Below are 27,548 nucleotides of genomic sequence, written 5' to 3' on the forward strand. Positions count from 1 at the left end.
TTGATCCTTTTCTTTGTTGATCAATTTTAAAGTGTTCAATATTATTTATTTTAGGGTTTTGTTTTATTTTAAGATATTGTACTTTTGATTGTCAATTTGTGACACTCAGCGAAATTATTTATAACTTACAGTCTACAGTTAACAGTATAGCTTGCTTGGGCGGCTAGGTGTGGCATAGACACGTACAGTTTCATATTAATATAGTAAACTTTGATACATTATAATTGCCATTTGAATGCCTTGAATTTTGAATAGATTGTATGTAAATGAACACATCTCAGTTGTTTTTCACACCCAACCCTGCCTTTGCCCTTTTCATGTAACCGCACATGCGCCTAATACGCTCATTAAATAAGAGTTCGGTTACAATATTATACAAAACAGAAACATTATATAATTGATTGTACTATCCAACTATGAAGCAACTGCATCAATGCTGACCAAACGTAGTGTCTGTGCATTTTGAAGACATTGAAACCCTAAATTTATTCAAGGTATTCCATGAACCGGAAATACTGTATTGTAGACGTAAAACATAGTAAAAAGTACAACCATGCATAAAATGGAATTCGGATTCAACCATATTAGTATTGCATAGTTTACATTTCCGTACTAAACGTTCAATATTACTGTCCCTTCCAACTTCTATTCCAAGAGAGAGAGGACATAGTCGTAAGCTCGATAATGCAATTCTATATGCGTTGTCTTAATGCTTCAAAAAAGAATGGTTAATATGATCAGTAAACCAAACATAGCTAAAATCAAGGGTGTTTGACACATTCTTAACAGATTTAGACCGGCTATCCTTAACCTTTCAGTGAACAAAAATAACATCATTAACTTGCCAATAGTATTGCTCATCCCGATTTTTATGGTGATGTTTTAAGGAAAATTCGTAAAATTAAAATGTTTCCAGCGGGTAGTTGGGCAGATAGACTCAATGAATTACTTGGATTTTATTTAAACCGTGGATATAAAGGCAATATTTTGAAGAGCACTTGCCTTCTAGTTTTTGAAGATGAATTCCTGAAACAAAATATAGGGTTGAATATAGCATCCTTACATAACTAAGCTTTCAGTCCTTTGATTTTATGAAGATTTTGCTAATTCATGTTATCTTTAATACCTTTTTTGGTTAAAACTTTTTTGGCTGACTCGGAGTGTTTTGGCATGTGACTTCATTTTCTTCAAATATTTTACATTTTCAAATCATTTGGAAGGAAAGATTAGCTAATACATGTCGCTTTTATTTTTAATTATGTTTTCTTGATCTGTTCCCAGTTTTAGTACACTGATGCTTTTTATTATGAAACTCTATGATCACACAGTTTTAAACCTCTTATTTTATAAGGCAGACTGTGTGTGATGTTCATAGTTTCATACAATGACTGCATCGTATCTTTGAAAAGTTTTTTGCATTAGGCGCTCTGAATTGTATTCCCCCGTCTGTAGATAGAGTTGGGATCTCTAATATAGAAGTACTTGGGGTTTACCTATAGGTTTATTATTATTTGTTTTATTGTTAAGTTTCCTCAAGTTAATGAATACTTTGATGAGATTCACCTTTTGCGTTTTATCTTTATTTAGGATTGTTGGGATAAGAGTGAGGTTTGTGCACGTAAACTGGTTTAAACCCCCAGTAAATTTACATTTTACTGACCGTTCCAAGGCGGTACCTCCTTGAATTCCTTGAAAACATACCTAGTTTTTTTATATATAGTATGTATGCACTATGCTGCTTGTGGAGTTTTGTTCTGTTCTTCAATATTTCTTGTTTGTGATTTTATGTTCAATGTCTTCGGCGTTTACCCAGTGCCATTAAACCGGGTTTATGTTTAAACTTTTTGCTACTGAGCTTGTTTCTGTAGCTTTTCGCGTAAATATTGTTCACAATATATATTATTTATAAGCGAGGCTGGGGAAGAGTTGATCTTGCACCAACATATAAGTGCTCTGATTTTACAGAACAAAGATAATGCAAATTATCCGAGCACCCCTAGTACAGCAGTATTAGTAGTTTGAACCCCTAGAATATGTTTACAAAATCTAAGGTGGAGTTTATCCACCTCTTCGATGTCATATATATCCTAATCGTCACAACCATACATAAGAATAGGAGCAATCATAGAGTCGAAAAATAACAGTTTCGTCTTTACGTCGAGTTTAACTCTACCAAAAATTGATACAAGGTGATTATATGCTTTCCAAGCTTGATGTTTCAGAGCTTTAACTGCGTTTACAAAACTTCCATTGCAATTGAATTTTATACCCCAAAAACAGAAACTATCCACTGTTTCGGCAGCATCATTATTAAAGGACCAAACACAACGAGTTAATGTTTTTCGTCTTTCGAATGTACATATTTTAGTTTTAACAACACTAATTTTAAGACCCACTTGACTATCTATGTATTGCATCAACTGGTCTTAAAGACTATAAGGGTCAGTTGTGAACAGAGCAATTACATATACAAACAGTAACATTTATAGGGACATCTTAGTTATATCATTCTGGGTTAGATTTTCAAAACCTAAATTCTCCCGAATGTCATTAATAAACAAAGTAAATAAAAGATGAGATAGAAGTTCCCCTTATTTCACTCCAAGAGATATATCAAACAGTTCAGATTATAGAATGGTATTCTTATCTTTAACACACGCCTTAACATTTGCACATAGGGACTAAAGAATGGTTATTATTTTACTACTTATACCAGTTTGAACTAATTTTATCCACAAAGCATCGTGTATAACAGATTAAAAAGCCTTTTCATAGTCAATGAAAACTGTTAAATTTCGGTGTTTGAACTTAAACCTGTTAAATAACAGTATGAAGTATATACATACAATCAAAAGTGCTTCTGTTGTCTCGAAAAACGAATTTATGTTCAGTTTCACACAAATTTTTAATCTGATTTCTCAATATTGGAGAAAAGAATTTGACAATAACATTAACACGTGTAATCCCTCTATGATTAGATGGGTTAGTCCTATCACCCTTTTTATGGATAGGCCCAACCACAGATAGATCAGGCTTCTGTATAAATTCCAGAATTAAACATATTGGTAAAATAATAGTTTCCACATATGAAGCAATAAACATTGTTGCATCTTTGAAAAAAACTCAGCAACATTGCCGACTTAAACACAGCATTTGTGCCAATACATAGAACCAGTAGCATTAACTATCTCGTCTAAAGTAAACGCACAATCATTGTTATCAATCGAGATATTATCACTATTATTAGCATCTTCATCAATTTTACTTGCATTTGTTGTAGATGGCATATTTTGTTCTGTTCTTCAATGTTTCTTGCTTTCTTGCATTAAGAAAATTTAATGTATTAATATCATTTGATAGCAAATGAAACTGCCTCTTTTTATCACAAAAATCTTTGCTTGCCTACATTCAATACTGAACCATGCAGATTTCGTATTGTTATATTTCGTATTCTTGTGTGTTCGATGAAAATGTTTTACGGTGTACCATTTATGGAACATCGTAAATAATATCGGATAATATTTTAATGCAATTATATTATATAATTCACCACTAACGAATTATACATTTAAATCATTGAACAGATACCTTTTATGTTATAACAATGCCATCAATTTTTCATGTAACATATCATCAGGATCAGAATGTATATTCCTGACAAATTCAATAGGACAGTGGTCCTAAAATTCTGTAATATGCAAACATTCATAGATCAAATAAGATTTGAAAATGAAATAATTACATTATTATATTTAATGATTTGGTTTTGCTCATCCAACACGTCCATGACCGAGTGCAACACATTAGATGCGGCTGCCTGTTTCACCTATAACATACGAATTTATGTTATCATTTGTTTTACTATTTATTTTTTTATTACTGATGTTTTTCTCCAGTACTTTTAATATTGTTTTATATAAAATATATCAATAAATATATCTCTGCCTTGTGATCCGCTTGTTTCCTTGGTATGTTGGGTCCAGATTGATTCGAGTGGCCATGAATACCACGCCGGAACTCGTCCCTTAGCTGCTTAGCTGACTCACAGTGGCACGACATAGATCTATGTTATCGCCTCCTTTTACAACACCGCCAGAATGTCCTTTTCAACGATACTTTCTGTAACAATGAAAACCAAATTATTTGATACAACCGGTGGACCCAGCAGCCGTCAGCTTCCCGTGACCAGATGAGCTGGAGAGGAAAGCGATCCGCTACCGACAGAGACAGTGCCCTAAAGATCCAACATAGTTGGATTTCAAGGTGAGGGTATAGCAAGGAAGTATATGGCCGATAGAGGGGCCCACAAGTTAGTAAGACGTCTCCTCGCCATACCATTCGTCCCGGCAGTACACATTATAGAGGCGTTCCAGTTCTTTACTAGTAATTTTACTTTAATTATATATTTCAAGATTGGCACAGGCGCCTGAACCTGATGGTAGCTTCCTGTCCACCTTTCTTTGTTCTAGTAGAAGTACGTGATGAGAAGGTACACTTCATGATAGGTTTTAAACATTCGATGTATGCATTTTCATTGTTAGTTTCATGTGTATATGTCATCAGAATTATCCATTATCCAAATGATCAATTTCGTTCCCGTTTCGTTTCAAATATGCCTGCTGTTATCAGATTGCGCTTTCTTTGGCCGTTCATTTGTAGAGTCAATCAATGATGCGAATGTCTTCTAGTAATACAAATTAAAAAAAGAACTCCCACTTCTATAAGGCGTTTCGAATTTATCTAGTCTTCATTAGGTGAAATCAAATATGTATTAGGTATTTTGGATATTAATCACTTTAACCTAGAAGACATTCGGATCATTCATTAGTTCTTCGATATGGAAGTGCAGATTCAAGACATAAAGAAAAAACAAGTCTCAAGATGTTAAGAAAATGGCAGACTTCAAACACAAAAGTCAACAGATTTCCGGAAACCTGCATACATGTAGCAGGGAATTTTATTTCTAAAGGTTTAAAGCACATTGATGCAAGTTAGCACTTAAAGATATGAAATCACCAAAGGACAACGAGGAGTTTATAAAATGGCAAGAAAACATAAAGAACAGTATTTTTGATAGTAGTTATTTTACACGCTTAATTCATTATAGCTACAGCCATATTCGCAAGTGCATCTTTAACAAATTCGCCTGGAAAGTCCGTAACCGCATTCGTAACATAATTATGCATGTTTCTTAAACGAATTATTTTTAGATGCACGATTACGGCATGTAAACGTTAAAAAAAACTTGGCAAAACGTTAAAAGTTGTTTAAATTTCATTCATGTAAGCAGAAATGGTTTGCTTGAAATATCTAAAAAATAGAAATGTATTGGCTACAATGAATGACCCATAAATGAAGGCAATTAAATGGAGATCATCCTTTACTACAATATAATGCATTTTCTTCAGATCGTTTTTACACATGTTTGCAGTAATGTCCAGTATGCTCGGTCAGAAAGGAATTTTTAATAGGAATTATACTAGCTTCACGGACCTATAACTTTTTAAAAGCTTATCCGTTATTTATGTCAATTGCTATCAGACGTGTTATTTTCAGCCCTTTAAACCAGTGAAATGGTTAGAATATCAAAACTATTTCGGAATGCTCTTTTGACAAAAGGTTACTTAAACTGAAAGTTTCATTTGCCGGTTGCAATTATCATTTACAAACATGAGGTATTATGAAATCCGGTTTAAACATGGCCAAATTGTGCAAAATCTGACACACAAAAAATGCATCAACAAATATTTAAAGCGGTCTGCATTAGTTTAATCAAACTTATTTCTTTAACAAGTTTCAAACATTTTTTTAACATTTGTAACTAATTTTAAATATATTTGTCGTCTTTATGTCCAGGAGAGATCACTGTGTAGTAGAGTGTACTGTTTTGCGGGATACCGGAAGAAGCCGAGTTTTAGCGGCCAATCTGTCAAGGGACATCACTCCACGACTACAATGTCACTGTCAATTTTGTGGAAATGTCAATCCAAAAATCCAAAATTAAGATTATTATTCAATACAAATCAGTCGATTTCTGTTAAAAATAGTATTAATAAATTCTCGACAAAATCTTTCCTTCGGAATTCAACGAGATCTTTATCGTGTTACCGGGTATGTTCAATCTTTTAATTTTATCATGTTTATTTTGATACATATTTTTATGTTGATATTGAAGTTATGCACTGTACTAGAACTTGTTCTTCAAGTTTAACACTCAGGAAAGTGCTGATTTTAGGATGCACGACTAAGCCACTACTGAAAACAAACCCATTCCAAAAGTATCATTTTTAGAACAAAATGAAGCATTTATTCACGTTTGAAGATTGTGGTGATATTGCTACAGTATCTTTATATCTGGTCTGTAATTGATTCCTGTGTACTGATGGCTTTTTTGACTGGTGTACATTGAAAAAGTTAGCTTCATAGCAAGCTTTTACTCAATTCAACTGGCCTCCATTGATTGAACTATACTTTCAGCTAACCAATTACAGCCTTCTTGCATACCCCAGCTAACCAATCACAATCTTTTTGCATAATTTAAGATACCTCAGCCAACAATCACAGCCTTCTTACATTATTTAAGATACCTAAGCCAACAAATCACTTTATTCTTGCATTATTTCAGATACTTCGGCAAACAAATCACAGTCTGCTTGCATTATTCAGAAACCTTAGTCAACCAATTACAGTTTGCTTGCATTGTTTTAGATACCGCAGCCAACCAATCACATTCCTCTCATATTTATAAAATTTCAGATACCACAGAAGAGAGATGAATTCAACAAGCCAGGATTTTATAAGTCAACTTTGTTTTCAAATTGCAGAAAGGTAAAATTTAAATCTGGTTTCTGTTCAAGATATTTAAATGAAACTTTATACATGTACATGTTGACATAGACAATACACACATGTGTTGCAAGGCCCATAGCTATGATTTTAATAACTGTTGAGTTACATCATCTCAGTAGCCTAGTGGATAAGCGTCCGCCTACGGAGCGGGAGGTCGTGGGTTCGATCCCTGGCGCGTCATACCAAAAGACTTTAAAAGTTGGTACAAGTAGCTCCCTTGCCTGGCGCTCGGCATGTAAAAGGAAGTGCTTGGAAAAGTGGTGTAATCAATACTGGTTTAACCCAGGAAAGTTGTACCCCGTGTATCGATGCTTTGTAAAAAAAAACAAGGGGTCTCTTCGAAACCCAGACTTCCTTGTATCCCACCACTTTCTCTTCAGCGTGCTGTCCCTTCAGCAAAAACAAAGAACCCCGTTGGAAATAAGTGCTTGCACTTTCACGGGTTATCATTAACTGCAAGCTTATTTTCTAAAAAGCGATGGTAATGCTCTTGAAGTATGAATGATTTTATTCCTGGATTTACACAAAAATATGTTCAAATGATTATATGCCAGTTGCTGTTTGCTGTTTAAATGCATCTTTCATGAAATATGTTCGTGTTTGTTGCTTTTCATTTGCATTAACATGTACATGTCATTGTTTCTTTTTTTCTGTTTGAAACATTTATTATTTATTTTTGTCATTTTCTCATCTATGAACAAATGTTAACTTTGGCCTTAACTCAAAAGCTGTTCAAGATATTTGCTTGAAACTTTGTACATATGTTACAAGGGACCATTTTCATGCGTGTTTCAAGTCCCATAATGTTTTTGTGTGCATTTTGTTACATTATTTGCCATTTGCAGGTGCATGTTCATTGTATCATTTGCATGTTGTTTGCTTTTGTGTTCTGTTACTCTGGTTCATTCTTACTTTTGCTGGCTTCAATTAAGCCTCTGTTACAGGTTCCACCCTATCATGTGGTCTGGAGGACCTGTTTTCACCCTGGGGCCTCAAACATGGCCCCCTCCGACCCCAGCGGTAAGTGATGTAATAATATTTACATTGGCTTCATATTTTCATTAGTATGTCTCCCCCTCTCTGGGGGAGACATATTGTTTTTGCCCTGTCCGTCAGTCCGGTAGTCTGTCAGTCCGTCAGTCCGTCCGTACGTCACACTTCGTTTCCGATCGATAACTGGAAAACCGCATGACCTAGGATCACCAAACTTGGTAGGGAGGTTGGTCGTGAGGTGTAGAGGATCCCTATTGTTTTTGGGGTCACTAGGTCAAAGATCAAGGTCGCGGCGACCCCCAATATAAAAAACATTTCTGCTCAAAATATTGAGAACGGTTTGACCTAGGTTCACCAAACTTGGTAGGGAGGTTGGTCATGAGGTGTAGAAGATCCCTATTGTTTTTGGGGTCACTAGGTCAAAGGTCAAGGTCGCGGCGACCCCCAATGTAAAAAACATTTCCGCTCAATATCTTGAGAATGGTTTGACCTAGGTTCACCAAACTTGGTAGGGAGGTTGATCATGAGGTTTAGAAAACTCCTATATTTTGGGGGGTCACAAGGTCAAAGGTCAACGTCGCTGTGACCTCTAATGTAAAAAAATATTTCCGTGCAATATCAGGAGAATGCTTTGATCTAGGTTCACCAAACTTTGAAGTGAGGTTGGTCATGATGTCTAGATGATCCCAATTGTTTTGGGGGTAACAAGGTCAATAGTCAAGGTCGTGGTGACCTTCCATGTAAAAATCATTTGCGTGTAATATCTTTATGTCTCCCCCATTCATGGGGAGACATATTGTTTTTGCCCTGTCCGTCAGTCAGTCCATCAGTCTGTCAGTCAGTCAGTCAGTACGTCACACTTCGTTTCCGCCCAATAACTATAGAACTCTTAGACCCAGGAACTTCATACTTGGTATGCTAGTTTGTCATGACTAGTAGATGACCCCTATTGAATTTGGGGTCACTAGGTCAAAGATCAGGGTCAACGTGACCTTGAGGTGAAGAAACGGTTTCCACTCAATAACTAAACATCCTTTGGGTCCAGGAACTTCATACTTGGTATGCTAGTTGTTCATGACTATTAGATGACTCCTATTGATTTTGAGATCAAAAGGTCAAAGGTCAAGGTTACCTTCAGGTAAAAAATGTTATGTTGGCAGTGACCTTAAGCTTAAAAATGGTTTCTGCTCAATAACTAAAGAAAGCTTGTACCCAGGAACTTCATAGTTGTTCATGACTAGTAGATGACTCCTATTGATTTTGAGATCAGTAGGTCAATGGTCAAGGTCACCGTGACCTTGAGGTGAAGAAACTGTTTCCGCTCAATAACTAGAGAACGCTTGCAACCAGGAATTTCATACTTGGTATGCTAGTTGGTCATGACTAGAAGATGACCCATATTGATTTTGAGATCACTAGGTCAAAGGTCAAGGTTGCCATGACCTTGAAGTGAAGAAAAAGTTTCCGCTCAATAACTAAAGATCCTTTGGTTTCAGGAACTTCATACTTTGTAAGCTAGTTGTTCATGACTAGAAGATGACCCCTATTGATTTTCAGATCAAAAGGTCAAAGGTCAAGGTTACCTTCAGGTAAAAAATGATACGTTGGCGGTGACCTTAAGCTTAAAAATGGTTTCTGCTCAATAACTTAAGAACGCTTGTACCCAGGAACTTCATTCTTGGTACGCTAGTCGGTCATGACTAGTAGATGACCCCTATTGATTTTGAGATCAGTAGGTCAAAGGTCAAGGTTGCCATGACCTTGAGTTGAAGAAATGGTTACCGCTCAGTAACTAAAGAACACTTGCACCCAAGAACTTAATACTTGGTATGCAAGTTGGTTATGTAGATGACCCCTATTGATGTTGTGATCAGTAGGTAAAAGGTCATGGTCACGATGACTGTGAGCTGAAAAATGGTTTCCGATCAATAATTGAATAACGCTTGCGCCCAGGAACTTCATACAATGCAAACTTCGTTTACATTTTCCATGATTAATCAACAACACTTTCTTCTCTTCACTATTTAATATAATCGAATAAACCAAACTTCACTGTTGGTTTGTCTCCAGTCCAAAGTTACAAATTTCATGTCCATCATTTATTTTTTCTCAGCTACGACCACACAATAGGGGAGACAAGCGCTTTTTCAAAAAAGCAATCTCTAGTTCAGAGATAAAATTGATGTTCATATTGCATAATTCATGCGGAATGAACGCTGATTTGACTAAATTTTGTAATTAATGGGTTCTTTTTGTGAGTGTTTTGGGATCAAGCTAGACTTTGAAAACTAACGAAACTTGATCACAAACCAAGAAGAAGTTTCCATCAAGTCATGTTTCTTTCTATTGTTTATACTGCGAAAAACTTCTGCCTCAGCTAAAAACAGAGAAGTTTGATAGTTTAGGCATATCTTCACTTCTACTTCTCTAGCTAGCTTGATCCCTGCATCAAACTACTTCCAGGCATCCCACCCAAAGCTGGAGGAAAGGAGATTATATCCATGATGTTACACTACCTCTGGCCAGCCGACAAACCAGAAATCAGGCGCCGAGTTGTGCTGGCTATGGGACTGCTTATCAGTTCAAAAGTAAGTATTACTCGGTGTATCACATTTCTGTCGGAATGGCATAAGTAAAAGCTGTTTGAGACTATGAAATAATAAAATTCATTGGCCTGAACAAATATCTGAAGGTCTAAAAAAGTTCCAGTCCTCTGGCCTGTAGCACCCAAATTTCTTCAGGCTTAGAACACATTCTATAAGATTCGGGTCTTCAGGTTCATGCAATTCGTGCTAATTGGTATCAGTTTAAATATATTTTTACAGTATGCTAATTTCCTTTTTGAATGGGGGTTACAAATATCAACATTATGTTTACCTATTTATTGCAAGAACCAGGGGCTGTGTTAAATAACAACCTTAGATTTGAATATTAAGAATAAAATCAGAGTGTATTGATTGGTCTGCAATTTAATTGACCAAAAGACTAAATGGAATCACTGATGCATGTCTAAGGATAATTATAAGAACTGTATTGAATATGGTCCCTGGTAACCATTTAAACCCATACCTCATATTAGGCTCTGATTCTCATCCGATAGGACTAGAGTGTAAGTCAAGGCTCTAAGCCTCCCTAGTCATTTAATTCATTGCAACAGAACCACTTTTTGGAGTCTAAATTATTTTCTCCCACCTCAGATAAGTAAATCCAATCATTTGACCATGCTAGAAATTCTTATCTTGCCCACGGGCGAAGATAAAATGCCCGTATGGAACTCCTTTTTAATGGTCACCACATTGTAATTACCTCCCTTATATTGAAGACTGTCGTCTGTAGCATCATGGAAACCTTGTCTTGTGGCAATATTTAGAACGCTACTTAATTATTTTCACGCACCTTTCAAGAAATAATGCTTCACTCTCCTTAGAACTATTTAAAGACCAATTTGACTATTAACATAGTCTGAATCACTGCGCACATATCCATGACAACCATGAATTATCGCATATCCATGTACGCAATTATTTTCACTAAACACAAAAGAGTTCCAGCAAAAAATATATTTTTACTTAATTTTGTTTAACTGAGGTGGGAGAAAAAGCATCTACCATAGCCGCTCGTGTAAGATAGGTTCATCCCAATGCTCGCGCAGGGTGTTTTGTGGAAACTCGGTAAACCTCGTTTCCGCAAAACATCCTACGCTCGGGTCGGAATGGACCTATCTTACACTCTCGGCCATGGAAGATACTTATAATATTTGGCTCGATACCTCATGGATAATGGTTAATGTCCCCCTTTGGCTTCTAAATCCCTCTTCAATCTGCATGGGGGATGCAGTGGGTCAAGCCATAATGCAGCTTATAGGTTGGGGCAGACACGAAAAACTCTAAACTACAAGTGCCTAAAATGTTTTATATTTACTTCACTTGTAAGTCACGAATCTTACAAATCTGTGTCTGCAATTATTTCACAGTTGGTGACAGTTGGCGTGCCCTTTATCTTCAAACACGCTGTAGACTTCCTGAACCAACCAGAAAATTGGCTGAACGTGGACAACCCTGGCGCAACCATTCTCACCTCGGCAACAGCCATAGTTATCGCATGTAAGTCATAACTATACTGGCCCTCATTTATCTTAATAAAAATGATAAGTGTAACATGCTCAAGTTTCTTTTTATTTGATAAATCCAAATAGCTTGCTAAACTAGATTTTACGAAACAAAAAATAGTTTATCATGATTATCATTAATATAACTTCTTTTAAATTTCTCAAAACAAGGAGAGTATAACACAATTAATACCAAATCGCAAAATAATGTGCTGAACTTGATCCTGTGTTAATGCACTTAAGATTTATCTAGAAATTGTAGGCTGGCTTTCACTTTCTCAGCTTGTTAAACTCTGTGTTTAAAGTTTTGTAAACAAGATCTAAATGATCATAAGTATTTAATTTGCAGAACGGTTTGTTTTTATTTCTTTCATGATTCTTTTCATACAATATTAATAGGTTATATATTGCCAGAGTAACCGTTTGCCTAAACTCAAATGCTTTTTAATCCAATGTGTCATTCAAGACGGTGTTGGCAGGACAACCGCCAATGGATTTAGTGAGCTGAAGAACGCCGTCATAGCAACCGTTTCGCAGGATTCCATGAGACGGGTAGCGAAGAATGTATTTACCCATCTACACAACCTTGATCTCTCGTTTCACCTCTCACGACAGACCGGAGCACTCTCTAAAGCCATTGATAGAGGAAATAGGTAACAGGTTCAGTATTGAAATATTGTTTTAGCCAGAAATGTGTTCTTTTGTTGTGAAGATACAGATGTACTGCTCAACATAGACGTCCTCAGCCATGTGCCCATCTGTCACTGGGTGTTTCGCCCCTTATCTTGGTACACCCTCTAGACAGCGGGGCAGATAGTGGTGATCAGTCACTATCTCGTCTATGTTGGCTTCCAAGTTGATTCTTACTGTAAAATATGAATTCTAAGTGAATCTGCAGCGATGCCAGTTTTCCGCTTTTCATCTGATTTCCTCTTTTTTGGCACAAAATTTTAAAATTAAAATTGTTGTCTTTTATCTGATCTATAAAAAAAAATAATGTTATATGGATACTCCAATTTCATTCTGGTTTCCTCTTTTTTACAAATTTGTGTTGGCATCCCTGAATTCTGAAAGGTGTCTAGTGGTATAGATGTCCCCCTCCCATTCAAGAGGTTGTGGGTTTGAGCCTCACCAGGGGTACATTCTCATGGTCTCTCAGCATTTTTTCTAGACTTGAGCATTATCAGTTTTATAGCTGTCTTAACAAATAAGATAAAATGAATTTATAAGACCCAAAAACTGTTTAATTTAAAGGGAAATATCCCTGTCGATACAAGGAATTAGAGCAGTCTCATGGAATAGTAAACCCATCACTGATTCAAGTTTTGAGGTCATAAGTTGATTTACCCAATTATCATTTAATTAATCAATGGACACAGCCAATGACTTGATACAAAGTAATCTAGGAATAGATTGTATCTGGTTTTTATGAAGTATGCCACACATAAGATCATGGAATTTGTTGAATGTTCGTCCAACAGTGAACACTATGTCTACACTGTTATCATAAGGTTTAGGAGAAAAACCAGTCTGATGTGTACATTTTCAGAGGTATAGACTACGTCCTCAGATCAGTGGTTTTCAATGTTCTGCCAACTCTTTTCGAAGTGGGGCTTGTCACTGGAGTTTTGGTAAGCTTTATATTACTTTTATTGTTACACAAAATTTTACCTTGAATAAATAAATTGTAGAATTTTCAAATACTGTAAAATAGTTTATTATCTAATCTGTGATTATTAATTATGTTTTGAATTCAGAAACTTCCAGTTGTTCCTATATTCGGGGATGTTTTGGTTAAAAGCGTGTTAAAAGAACACAAACATCATCATTTAAAGTAAACATATATCTAAAAGGGCATGTGTAACTTGTCACATCAAAGAGGGTAGCGCATCATTTTGGCTGCCTCAAGAATGTTTATATTATGCATTTTTAAGGGAAAAAGCAATATTCAGTTCTAAGACTTATTCTATGGAGTACATAAATTGTAATAATAGTCATTTCTGTTCCGTTTCGGAAAAAAACAGCTGTTCATCTGACAACCATATTAGTGAAATGTGCCTGTCAGATAGTTAAACCATATGTCCCGGACAAGCAAACCTGTGCTTATTTCACAGGTGATTTCAGTGCAATCTTGTTAACATTTTCAGTGGTACAAGTGTGGTTCAGAGTTTGCGGCTGTCACTATAGGCTGTATCGGAACCTACACTGTGTTTACACTTCTTGTCACGCAATGGAGGTATTGTATCACTTTATTACAAGCTCATTTTATGAAGAAAACGTCATGGTTATGTGGTAGCTTTGGTGTCTTTGTCGGTGTCATTGGTGTTGTCAATGGTGTACAATAACAACTGTGGCGATAACTGAAAAACTGTTGATATATTCCAATAAAACTTGTTAACACAGGTTTCTAGAAACAATACACAAATGTATATCAAGGCACATAACTCTGGGCTTAAATAATTGTCCATTTATGCCCCTTGTTTGGCTGAAAGAAAAAAACAAAGGAGTGTTTGCATCTGCCCTGCGGTTTGGTTGTTGTTATAATATAAGTTATGTTCTGATGAAGGATTACAGTTGAAATCAGCTTATGATAGTGATTTTGTCATGGAAGTGCAATTACATTGAAATCAGCCTATATCTTCTATGAATATGTCGTAATTTCAAAGGACAAAGATCCGAGTCGAGATGAACCAGGCTGAAGGAGAGGCAGGAAACAAGGCCATAGACTCTCTGATCAACTACGAGACTGTCAAGGTAGTATATTTACATTCCCATAGTCCCATAAGCCCTGAACTGGTAAATTAATTGTTCGGCTTGTACACATTCTTAATCATTCATAGCAGTGTTTGTTACAATTTGTTTTGGCATGATGATCCAGAAAGTCTTAAATTATATGACTGCTGTAGGAAAAATAAGGTGCTTACTTTGAATTAACCGACAACATTATTATGTTAAAGCTGCACTCTCACAGATTGAACGTTTTGACAACTTTTTAATTTTTTGTCTTGGAACGAGCCAATTTTTGCGAAAATGCATGGAAACTAGTTATATAAGACTGCTTACAAAATAAAGAGATCGCAGATTTTTATATTTAAGTCCAAAATATGAAAATCTGTGATCTGATCTTTTGTCAGCAACTTTCATTGTTGGTTTGCAGATATATACGCAAAAATTTGCTCTTTCGAAGACAAGAAATAAAAAAATTCTAAAAATGGTGAATCTGTGAGAGTGCAGCTTTAATTTAATCATAACAGGCAAGGTATACTGTATAACTCGATACAAAATTATCAAATATATTGATATACTATTAATAGTATACAAGAATGTTTTATCCAGGTGTATCATTTTTTTTATTACACCAGTTTATCTTTTTCGAAATAATTCCTGTTTCAGTATTTTAACAACGAGAAATATGAAGTGGACCGTTACGACAAAATACTGGCACGCTACGAAAAGAAGTCCCTAAAGACGTTACAAAGCCTTGCGTTGCTCAACTGGGGACAGAATGCTATTTTTAGCGTTGGACTGACCGCCATTATGGTATTGGCCAGTAACAATATTATGGCAGGTAAAGTGTAATAGGTTTAACAATTATTGTCAGTTATACAATAGTATTCAAAATAACCATTAAGCCTTAAGGCTTTTTTTTATTCTTGGTATACATGTATCACAACTTTATTCCATGACAACTGTATTTGAAAAAAAATGTTTTCTAAGTAATTCTGCCTGCTTTATTGGGCGAGAGATATGGCAGTCTGTGACTGTCTTGTATTATGTAATAATATGTCTTTTAAATGATGTAAACCAGTATGAAAAGGGTTTTTAGTATTTGGCTCTTGGATTTTTGCATTATTTGATTATACCTGATATCAACATAGTACTAATAATAACCCTCCCTTGCTGCATATAATGTTTTAGCTTTCTTTGTTATATTTTTAAACATATTTTAAGTTATCCTAGAGAGGACTTAAGTATAGATGCAATACAAGAAAGAAAAATGTCACTTGATCTGAAATTTGAAAACTATAACACTACTACTTACAATAATATAACATCACATACTGATATCAACACTTACCAGTATGGTTATGGTATCATATAAGTTGTCTTTGATTGTTATACGTAAAACTGCGGTTATTACAAAGCGGTCGTTCCAGAACCGGCGGTCCCATCGAGGTCGGAGCTTGGTCCTGAACAATTTTTCTTCTGTTTTCATATAAAGTATACCTACGCTGCATCGAAACCTAAATATATTGAGGAGTCGAGCAATATTGTCGGTCCCAAGTACACAAATCATGCACAAACCTTATGGCTCCCTCGAGGTCATAATTTTCATACTTTTTGCCGAACGCGTGATCCAAAATAAATAAAAATTCAATGACAGTTGAAAGGCAATTTGATAAGGTGTGAAAAACTGTTTATCACTGTTTACGCATGACCGATAGTAGTTGATAAGGGCATTTGAGAAGATAATTATGAGAAGTTAGTGACAAGAAGTTAATGGTGAGAAATGTAAATGAGTATTAAAAATATGAATAAACACTACCATATTGATCCAATATCGGAATCTTTGAAAAGAATTCCTTCTTGTCACTTTGCTTTGCAATATGGCAATTTTGTAAAAATAAACATTTCTATTTATTCATTTATTGATATTTCTTCATTAATTGAGCGGTTTCCACAACACAACACATAATCGGTGAATTAGTAATCATCTTTGGCTCGGTCTCTTGCGTCCTCGAGCAATCTCAGTTTTACTGTATTTAATACTTAATGTATAATATAATCCAACAGGTACAATGACAGTTGGTGACCTTGTTATGGTAAACAGCCTGCTGTTCCAGCTCTCGATTCCCCTCAATTTCATTGGTTCACTGTATCGAGAGGTTCGACAGTCGCTCATTGATATGGCAACCATGTTTAACCTGCTCAGCATTAAGCCAAGTATCACAGTAAGTAGTTCTTAGAGTGTATCAAATTTCTCAGAAAGTAGTTCTTGTCATATCGCAAAATATCAAACTAAGTAGTTGTTGGAATAGAGTCAAATATCTATGCAAGTAGTTTTTTGCATATAAGTAGTCACTTTTCTTAAAAAGTTGTTTTTGGCATATGGCCAATATTTTAGTAAATAGTTGTAGGAATGTAAAGAAATAACACAGAATTTATTGGAACATAGCCAAATGTCACAGAAAGTAGTCCATGTAGTGTAGTCAAATGTCAGAGAAAGTAGTTCTTGGGTTGTATTAAATAACACAGTCAGTAGTTCTTGGAATCCAGCCATATGTCACAGAAAGTAGTCCATTGAAATGTAATTCAGTTACACATTAAGTGATTCTTCGATTGTAGTGTTAAATATATGGTAACAGTAACTGACTAAGCTGTTCTTCACATGTAGTCAGATCTTTAATGTAGCTCTAGACTGATGAACTTATCAAGAATGTGTAGTAGGTTTGTCTAGATTACCAGTATTTCATGTTTTGTATGACGTTTCAGATCAAACCAAATGCACCTATTCTAGACGTGAATGCCCAAAACTCCACAGTGACTTTTGACGATGTTAGTTTCGAGTATGTCAAAGGTCAGAAGATTCTCAACGGGCTCTCGTTTAGCGTTCCAGCGGGCAAAAAGGTTGCCATTGTTGGTGGCAGTGGATCAGGGTAGGAGATTATTCAAATATTACCCATATTTACCAGTTATCAATGCTTGTCACTAATTCTAGTATTAATACTTCTGATCAAAAAGAAAACTTTCTTGTTACTTGATCATTGTGCAGTTTTATCCTCTTAAGTATAATTTGTGGGTTATTTTCAAAATAAAATTAAATGCACCCATATGTATACATTGCATACTTCATCTCAGTGATTATGGTTTTGTTTTGCCCATAACGGGAGAAAAAAAATCATTATCATTCAATACTGTATTCTATTGTGGTCTTAAGAGAAAATTTTGATAACTTAACATGTATGAATTAACTATGATAATTGCCATCTTGGTTTGATTGAGATTGTCCATTAGCAGTAATGCTAATGGTAAGTTCAACACTGTCAATGCCTTTTAGCAACAGCTTAGAGATGGTATTCGATACCAACTTTGCTATTGCCAGGACATTTTGTTTTGAAGTCTTTGTGGTTTACACAGTCCATTTTGTCTGACGTCTATGTGGTTTACATGGGTAATTTTGTCTGACGTCTATGTGGCTTTAAAGGGACATTTGTTTGATAGTTTACACAGGAATTTTTTATGCCAGTCAGGATATAAAAAAGTTATCATGAACAAATTCAGGGATTTCATACTTGTATTTAGACTGTGCATGATAAAAACTTCACATATATAACATCAAATCTGAAAAAAAATCACACTGACTATCCAATGTTATTATTGTTTTTGACTGATGTATCGGTATTTAACTTTTACATAGGACAAATTAAAAATCAACCAGCAATATTCTGCTTTCAGATGTGTTTCGCATACATGCACAGTTTTATCTTGTTCCAGGAAGTCCACCATAGTCCGTCTGCTGTACAGATTCTTTGACCCAATGACAGGAAGTGTCCAAATCAACGGTCAAAATGTACAAGATGTCAACTTGGACAGTATACGACGTGCCATAGGAATAGTACCACAGGTAATGTTGTACTAAAGAATGATTTACCGGTAAGATAACCAATACTCCGTAATGCGAACTTTGGATGCTTGGTGGTACCATTTTTGTATCTTGAGGAAGGGGACCTGCGTTGCACGATAAGCCTCAAGGTCATTGCAAATTGACCTTTGTCTCCGAAATTTCAAAATTGGGGGGGAATGTGTAACCGGGTATTCGATATGTATACAGCAGCACTGTCTCGCTATAGAGCTAGCTTTAATAGCGGCGTAGTAGAATGAATGCTTGCAGAGCAAGAGGTTGTGGGTTCGAACCCCAACAGGTGCACATAGCAATTTATGCAGTATGTTACATCAGTTTCAATGAAGAAACACTCCAAACTTCATTTTTAACCAGGTTTTCAACGAAAACCGGGTTATTAGAATGAGGTTGTCGTTGGGCGGGGCGGACGGGCGGGCGTCAAACATTGGTTTCCGTTCAATAACTTAAGTTAGCATTGATAGATATTGATGAAACTTGGTGTGTAGGTAGCTTATGGGAAGAGCTAGCTTGGGATTGCTTTTGAGGGGGTGGGGCTAAGGTCAAGGTTACTGTTACTAAAAATAGAAAAATGGTTTCTGCCCAATAACTTTAGTTAGCATTGACCGTTATTGATGAAACTTGGTGTGTAAGTTGCTTATGTGAAGAGCTAGGTTGGGATTGCTTTGGAGTGGGGAAGGGCTAAGGTCAAGGTCACTATTACTTAAAATAGAAAAATGGTCAAGGTCACTGATACTTAAAATAGAAAAATGGTTTCTGCCCAATAACTTTAGTTTGCATTGACAGATATTGATGACACTTGGTGTGTAGGTAGCTTATGTGAAGAGCTAGCTTGTGAGGGGCGTTGGGCTAAGGTCAAGGTCGCCTGTTACTAAAAATAGAAAAATTGTTTCTGCCCAATAACTTTAGTTAGGATTGATAGATATTGACGAAAGTTGGTGTGTAGGTAGCTTATGTGAAGAGCTAGCTTGGGATTGCTATTGAGGGGGGAGGGGCTATGGTCAAGGTCACTGTTACTTAAAATAGAAAAATGGTTTCTGCCCAATAACTTTAGTTAGCATTGACCGATATTGATGAAACTTGGTGTGTAAGTTGCTTATGTGAAGAGCTAGCTTGGGATTGCTTTGGAGTGGGGAAGGGCTAAGGTCAAGGTCACTATTACTTAAAATAGAAAAATGGTCAAGGTCACTGTTACTTAAAATAGAAAAATGGTTTCTGCCCAATAACTTTAGTTAGCATTGATCGATATTGATGAAACTTGGTGTGTAGGTAGCTTATGTACAGAGCTAGCTTGGGATTGCTTTTGAGGGGGGTTGGGCTAAGGTCAAGGTCGCCTGTTACTAAAAATAGAAAAATGGTTTCTGCCCAATAACTTTAGTTAGCATTGACCGATATTGATGAAACTTGGTGTGTAAGTTGCTTATGTGAAGAGCTAGCTTGGGATTGCTTTGTAGTGGGGAGGGGCTAAAGTCAAGGTCACTATTAATAAAAATAGAAAAATGGTTTCTGCCCAATAACTTTAGTTAGGATTGACAGATATTGATGAAACTTGGTGTGTAGGTAGCATGTGAAGAGCTAGCTTGGGATTGCTTTTGAGTGGGGAGGGGCTACGGTCAATGTCACTGTTACTTGAAATAGAAAAATGTTTTTTGCCAAATAAGTTTTGATAGCATTGATAGATATTGATGAAACTTGGTGTGTGGGTAGCTTATGTAAAGAGCTAGCTTGGGATTGCTTTTGAGGGGTGTGGGCTAAGGTCACTGTTACTAAAACTTAAAAAATGGTGTCCGCCCAATAACTTTAGTTAGCATTGATAGATATTGATAACACTTGGTGTGTAGGTAGCTTGTGTACAGAGCTCGCTTGGGATTGCTTTTTAAGGGGGGTGGAGCTAAGGTCAAGGTCACTGTTACTAAAAATAGAAAAATGGTTTCTGTCCAATAACTTTAGTTAGGATTGATAGATATTGACGAAATTTTGTGTAGGTATTAGTAGCTTATGTGAAGAGCAAGCTTGGAATTTCTTTTGAGGGGGGTGGGGTCAAGGTCACTGTTACTAAAAATAGAAAAATGGTTTCTGCCCAATAACTTTAGTTAGCATTGATAGATATTGATGAAACTTAGAGCGAAGGTAGCTTATGTGAAGAGCTAGCTTGGGAGGTGGGGTCAAGGTCACTGTTACTAAAAGTAGAAAAATGTTTTTTCTGCCCAACAAGAATTGATGGATAGTGATGAATCTTAGTGTGAATATAGCTTATATGAAGCTGCAGATTGAACTTGCTCATACAACAAATTAATTGGCTATAATTTCTGATTGCCCATAACAAAAACCAGGTTTCGTCGCATTGCGGCGCTTCTAGTGTTTATTTACAGTGTGAAGTTTGAGTCGTTTATTTGCCTGTCTGTAAGAGATAAAAAAAATGGGGCATTGTTACCTTATGTCCTTGATGATATCAACGCTGTCAGGGTCTTGATGTAAAATTTATGCCTGGGCCATTTTCACTGGAAAAACATTTTAGATATTCTAATGAAACTTTGTATGCATGTTGCCAGTGACAATACACACATGATCAGCAAGGCCCATTATTCCAGCTTAGTAATTGTTAGTGAGTTATGCCCCTTTTTAACTGAAAAAATCACTGCCATCTGTTAGAATCATAATTCAATGAATATAAATTTGAATTAGTAAAAAAAAACTTATGATTTTAGAATGTTACATAAGTAGAATAAAAAACTAGAGTCCCTGAGTAAGTTTGCCTTGTTGGGCTTGAAGCCACATTACCTCGGGCGAGAGGTGGCTTCCTGCTCAAACCTTAAATTATTTGACAATATCAATGAATAAGTATGTTATAAAAATTTGTCATTATTATTTAATAAGATCTTCTTTTCCAGGATTGTGTACTGTTCCATGACACTGTTTTCAACAACATCCACTATGGAGATCTGAGTAAGTCTGCGGACGATGTTTTCTCAGCAGCCAAAATGGCAGAAATCCACAACACGATTATAAACAGGTTTCCAAACCAGTATGAAACTGAAGTCGGAGAAAGAGGGTTAAAGTTGTCAGGTAAATCTCTTCTCTTTACGGATGTTTTTTCATGAAAATGAAGAAAATAATTTATTTAATGTTACAGAAGGTATAACTTTATAGGTGCTTTTTTTTTACAGTTTTCCTAAAGTTATAAGAATAAGGGTCAATTCTGCAGTAATCATATCACCTAAGTGACAAACTCAGACATTTCAGCATTTTTTTTTTTTGTAAAGTTGTATTTGTTTTCTATATAAGCAGAATAAATGACGATATATACTTTGATGTCTTTGACAGATGTTGCCAGGAACAATACAGCAAGGCCCATAACTCAGGCTTTAATAATTACCCTATTGAGTTATGTCACTTTCCAAATAACAAAATGTAAGAAGAGAGAATTAGCATTGAATTCTTTGTTAATTTAGTTAAACTGTACATACATTTGATATACAGGAGGAGAGAAGCAGAGAGTGGCAATAGCCCGCGCCATCATGAAGGACCCGCCTATATTTGTGTATGATGAGGCCACATCATCACTTGATACTATCACCGAACAGGTACTGTTGATAAAATGTTGTATGCATGAAATGGTTCCTTTTTGACAATACAAGCCAATGTATTTTATTGAATTGAATAGACTTTATGAAGAATTTGTTTATTTTTGGTTTTCCGTAATGTCAGCATCTGCCATGCAGTATAAACAATGTAAATAAACAATATGTTTAAAACTTAAATGAAAGTTAAGCTTACCAAAAAAGGTTTCTTAGATAATTTTATGTTTTTGGTGGTGGCCTGATTAATAGTACTTTTAATGCTTTAATGGCACCTTTCTTTATTTATATTTTTAAACTTGTACAAGGATTAAATCAAGCATTCATAATGTCAAATAATAGAATTCATTAATAGATTAGTTTCATTGGCTCAGGATCAGGTGCTAAAAATCCTGGAAATACCATGAAAAACCAAAGTTTCGAAAAATGACTATTTGGTATTAAAATGAACCGAATACAATGCTGAAAGTTATGGAATTGAATTTAGAATATTTCTGATTGAATTGAATATAAGAAATTTCTCGTTAAATTGAATTTAAAATATTTCTCATTAAATTGGATTTAAAATATTTCTCATTGAATTGAATTTAAAATATTTCTCATTGAATTGAATTAAAATTATTTCTCATAATTATCTTTTTCAGAACATTCTCACTGCTCTTCGAAGCGTGACGAAGGGACGCACAACTCTCGTGATCGCTCACAGACTTTCGACAGTTGTAGACGCGGACGAGATTATTGTCCTAGAGCATGGACGTGTAGCGGAGCGAGGCAACCATTTTGAACTGATGATGAAGCCAGATAGTTTATACAAACACCTCTGGGAAAAACAAAGTTTTGTGAACTATGACAATAGTAATTATAACAATAATGTTGATATAGCAGAGGAAATTAAAGGGTAAAAACTGATGTGTATGTTAGATTGTGATATGATTTTATCAATTTTGTTATTTTAACTTTAAGGAATAAAGTTTAGCAAGCTGAGAAAATATCAAAAATGTGTGCAAGGGTGAATTAAATCCAGCAAGGTAGAAAGTTTTCAGTTTTAATACTGAATTCAGAAATCAGTTTGTTTGAAAACATATCTCCTATTTAAATGTATTTTAAAAACTGCATTTCAGAAACACCCTGTTTTCAGTATTTTGGGCTTGTCAACTTTTCACCAATGGTTTCAAGTCTCTTTAATAAATATTTTAGATTTTATATTCTCAGGAGCTCTTTTAATATGTGTTGATCCATATAATTATGTACAGCTATACATCATAATACATGTATACAAATTTAATTAAACCCAAAGAAATATTTTTGTACACATTTAACATGAGTGTAAACAAGGTCTGTTATTCTCGTTTCCCTGCCAATGAGTATGAGAATAGTACATGCATTGTTCTGGTAATTTATTTGAATGTTATTAAAGCTGCACTCTGTCAGATACCAGTTTCGACACTTTAATAAAAAAGGTCTGAGAATTGGCTAATTTTGGCATCAATGCCTTCAATTCAGTCATGTTAGATTATTCACAAAAGAACAGATCTCATTTGTTTGGAAAACTTTTAATAAGTTTATTAACGCTTTTAGCCATAAAACATCATTTTTAGCTCCACTGGCCAAAGGCCATGGAGCTTATGTCGTCACAGATTGTCCGTCGTGAGTTCGTGCGTGCGTGCGTGCGTGCGTAAACTTTTACTTTAAACGACATCTCCTCTGAAACTGATAAGCGGATTTTGACAAAACTTCACAGGAATGTTCCTTTGGTGGTCCTTTACCAAAATTGCTCAAATGGTTCCGGTCCATTGCACAATATGGCCGCCAGAGCTAAAAATAGCAAAATCTTTAAACGACATCTCCTCTGAAACGGTTCGGCAGATTTTGATGAAACTTGACAGTAATGTTCCTTGGGTGGTCCTTTATTAAAATTGCTCAAATGGTTCTGGTCCATTGCACAATATGGCCACCACAGCTAAAAATAGCAAAATCTTTAAACGACATCTCCTCTGAAACGGATAGGCAGATTTTGATGAAACTTGACAGAATTGTTCCTTGGGTGGTCCTTAACCAAAATTGCTCAAATGGTTCCGGTCCGCTGCACAACATGGCTGCCAGGGCAAAAAAATAGAAAAACCTTTAAAGAACATCTTCTCAGAAACCGATGATCAGATTTTGATGAAACTTAACAAAAATGTTCCTTGGATGGTCCTTTATCAAATTTGCTTCAATGGTTTCGGTCCACTGCACAAGATGGCCCCCAGAGGTAAAAATAGAAAAACCTTTAAACGACTTCTCCTCAGAAACCGATGATCGTATTGCAATGAAACTTGACAGAAATGTTACTTGGGTAGTCCTTAACCAAAATAGCCCAAACAGTTCTGGTCTGCTGCACAACATGGGCACCAGAGCTAAGAATAGAAAAGAACGTTAAACTACATCTTCTCAGAAACCGATTATCAGATTTTGATGAAACTTTACATAAATGTTCATCGGGATGCCCTTTAACCAAAATTCCCCAAATGGTTCTGGTCCGCTGCACAACATGGCTGCGAGAGTTAAAAAATAAAAAAAACTTTATACGACTTGTCGTCGAAACCGATGACCTTTTTTCGATAAAACTTGACAGAAATGTTTGTTTGGTGCTCCTTTACTCAAATTGCCCAAATCATTTCGGTCCACTGCACAACATGGCAGCCAGAGCTATTAAAGTAAAATTTTTTTTTAAATAACTTCTCCTCAAAAATTGATGATTGTATTTTTATGAAACTTGACGAAAATGTTCGTTAGGTGGTCTTTGCTTGAACCTTTTGGCCAGTGGAGCACAGGCACTGATGTGCCTCTTGTTCAAACATAAATATGATAAACTGTGATCTGATCTTTTTGTCAGCAGTCTAATATCACTGGTTTCCAGACATTTTCACAAAAATTGGCTCATTTAAAGACAAAAACATAAAACAAGTTGTCAAAATGATCAATCTGTGAGAGTGCAGCTTTAAATGGACTTGTTCATGTGTCATGTGTTATATGGTTCGACATTGGAAAAATAAATGAATTGTAAAAACAATGCTTTTAACAATGATGAAATATCATCAAAAGTTCATATAGAGCTGTATTGTGAATAATGATTTAAAAATGTTACAGAAAACTCTCTATTTTGCCGAACAGCCTTGTAGCGCTATTAAACTATTATGGCCTAGATTTGCAAAATTCTGCACAGATGAATATTTGCCAGTTGCTGTTTGGTGTTTGTTCATCAACACAAGTAAAATGAAAATGCAAAGTTAAAAAATGTCAACTTAAAATCTGTGGGCGAGTCTATTTAAAATGAGGAACCATGCCTTTATAAGGGACTCAAAATGGGTGAAGAAATGTGCACCTGGCCCCAAATTTTTTAAACTTGCAAGTCCCTTTAAACAGAATTCAGTTGAGCTCACTATTTTTGTTTTTCTATTCTTTGCGTAATATTTGTTTCTTTAAGAGTTTTTAGACTTTAAAAAGGACAGTGTGTGTATACCATGTGATAAATTACGTCATAATTGCTACGTCGGAAGGCAATATTTTGCTTGGAATGACGACTTTAAACGCACATAACTTTACTAGTTTTTCACCATTTTAAATGAAACATTACGCAGTCTACTTAAACCTGTTAAGCTTAAGCAGTTTTGAGAAATTAAGGCCTGATAATGACTTCACCTTTGTTATATTCAACAAATACTTTCATTCTCAAGCACACTTTTGTTACATTTTGAAACAGTTGACCTGTTGATTTTATTTGCTTAATTCATTGTATTCTTTGAGGTCCATTTTTCTATATGTTAATGATTCAACAAGTTTAATGTAAATTGGCTATTTTACCTTGTGAGATGCCTTTTATATACATGTTGCTTTTGTTTTAATTATATTGTTTGTTTGTTTGTTTATTAGTCAGGTAGTAAATTATTTAATCTGAAATATATTTTTGAAAACGTTTTTTTGGTTTTGTTATTCAGAACAGAAAGATGGTACTGGTATAACCTGGGTTATATGCTTGCTCTGCCACTGAGCAATATATGAGTGTGAGGGTTCTTTTGTGCCATATTGTTCAACTCAATGTGCAATAAGTAGCAGGCATTTATTAAAATATTGGTGGGATTTATCTGCACTCTTCATATTGCACATTGAGTTCTGCCTACTGGTTAATATTTGCCTCTAAACAGATTATTTTTTTACTACTGGGATTGCCCCTGTATTTTTCATTGCATTATTGAATTATTGCTTTAATATACAAAATCACAGACCTATAAACCATATTTGAGACTGTTTCTTTTATTTTGTCACGGCTTATAAACCTGGTTTATTAGTCTGTGTTTGTCTGTGACAAAATCAAAGAAAACACTCAAAAATGGTTCAATGTCTTAATATGGTTTAAGGTGATATGTCTGCACCTGTATAACAATAATGAATATAAATGTATTTTGACAGAGTTGCTTTACTCTGATAGTTCTTAAAAAGTCCTTAGATTTAAATGCATGTTTAAGTCCATGTATTGGATTTTAAGTGCATGAAACAAAGGTGCATTTTTATATAGAGGTTGAAACCAAAGTCATGTTTATATTTGTTTCTACTTCGCTATAAAACTATTTCAAAATGATAATGATGCATGTAACTAGATGTTTTGTTTTCAAAGCTGCAAATCCAAAACCAGATGCCTCTCTTACTGGGCCAAGTGTGAAGAAATTTTTATCTCTGTCTTTTCCACCATTTTCTTTGTTCATTCTTTATGTTTCCCATTTCTATTGCTTGTACTCTTAGATAATAATGCTGCAGAATGTTGAAAAATTCTATTAATAAACCAAGGGGAGATTACTTTGAAAACATTAGTGCAATAGATTTAGTTCTTAAAGTGTGCCCAATTTTACATTGATCAAGTTTCCTTGAATTGTGTCCAGTAGCTCCCAAGTTAGGCTTTGGATAAACTGTGAACAAGATCAAAATAGAAGGTTAGAAAACTTTGCATCAATCTGGCAAAATTTAACCATTCTTGGTCTAAGTTTCATTTACTTCCTTGGAGTAGTTTCCGATGTCTGCTTCACATATATGGAAAACTAAGTACATCAGGAGATAAATTTATAAGAAAATACCCATTTATTAAAGTTCTTGTGTTATCACCAGTATAAGTACAAGACATGAGCAATTTTGGCAGGGGTGCACCCCCTGTAAAATTGTTCAAGTTTACTTTTTATGTGAATATCCGAGAAACAATATGAAATCAATGGACTTAAATGCAATATTCCAGATTAATATGGCTTAGTTTGTCTTCGGGAATAACCCTTAATCCCAATTAAACCATTTATTGTTTGTATTCTGAGGGAAGGGGGCATACTTTCCTAGAAGCGCTCCCAAAGTGTGCTTC

The 27,548-nt window shown here is 35.3% G+C and overlaps 1 protein-coding gene across 2 annotated transcripts; it reads left to right on the top strand.

Moving 5' to 3' along the window:
- Window positions 1-5,939: 5,939 nt before the first annotated feature.
- Window positions 5,940-26,125, top strand: LOC128238558 (iron-sulfur clusters transporter ABCB7, mitochondrial-like). Of its 2 annotated transcripts, none has more exons than XM_052954602.1 (16): window positions 5,940-6,111; window positions 6,757-6,828; window positions 7,782-7,869; window positions 10,306-10,430; window positions 11,816-11,945; window positions 12,417-12,603; window positions 13,500-13,581; window positions 14,098-14,186; window positions 14,617-14,704; window positions 15,344-15,518; window positions 16,745-16,902; window positions 17,444-17,607; window positions 18,446-18,575; window positions 21,482-21,656; window positions 22,071-22,174; window positions 22,813-26,125. In XM_052954602.1, the coding sequence occupies exons 1-16, from the start codon at window positions 5,956-5,958 to the stop codon at window positions 23,068-23,070; spliced, it is 2,181 nt and encodes a 726-aa protein (XP_052810562.1). In that variant the 5' UTR covers window positions 5,940-5,955; the 3' UTR covers window positions 23,071-26,125. The 2 variants fall into 2 exon arrangements, with proteins under 2 accessions (XP_052810562.1, XP_052810563.1); XM_052954603.1 differs by having other exon boundaries at window positions 7,794-7,869.
- Window positions 26,126-27,548: the final 1,423 nt, after the last annotated feature.

The sequence above is a fragment of the Mya arenaria genome, chromosome 6 (assembly GCF_026914265.1).
Source record: "Mya arenaria isolate MELC-2E11 chromosome 6, ASM2691426v1".
Classification (NCBI taxonomy): Eukaryota; Metazoa; Mollusca; class Bivalvia; order Myida; family Myidae; genus Mya; species Mya arenaria.

Coding starts and splice junctions, on each gene's coding strand:
- LOC128238558 (XM_052954602.1), top strand. CDS start 5,956: ATGTCACTGTCAATTTTGTGGAAATGTCAATCCAAAAATCCAAAATTA. Junction 12,604..13,499: donor GCCATTGATAGAGGAAATAG/GTAACAGGTTCA, acceptor GTACATTTTCAG/AGGTATAGACTACGTCCTCA. Junction 14,187..14,616: donor CTTCTTGTCACGCAATGGAG/GTATTGTATCAC, acceptor GTAATTTCAAAG/GACAAAGATCCGAGTCGAGA.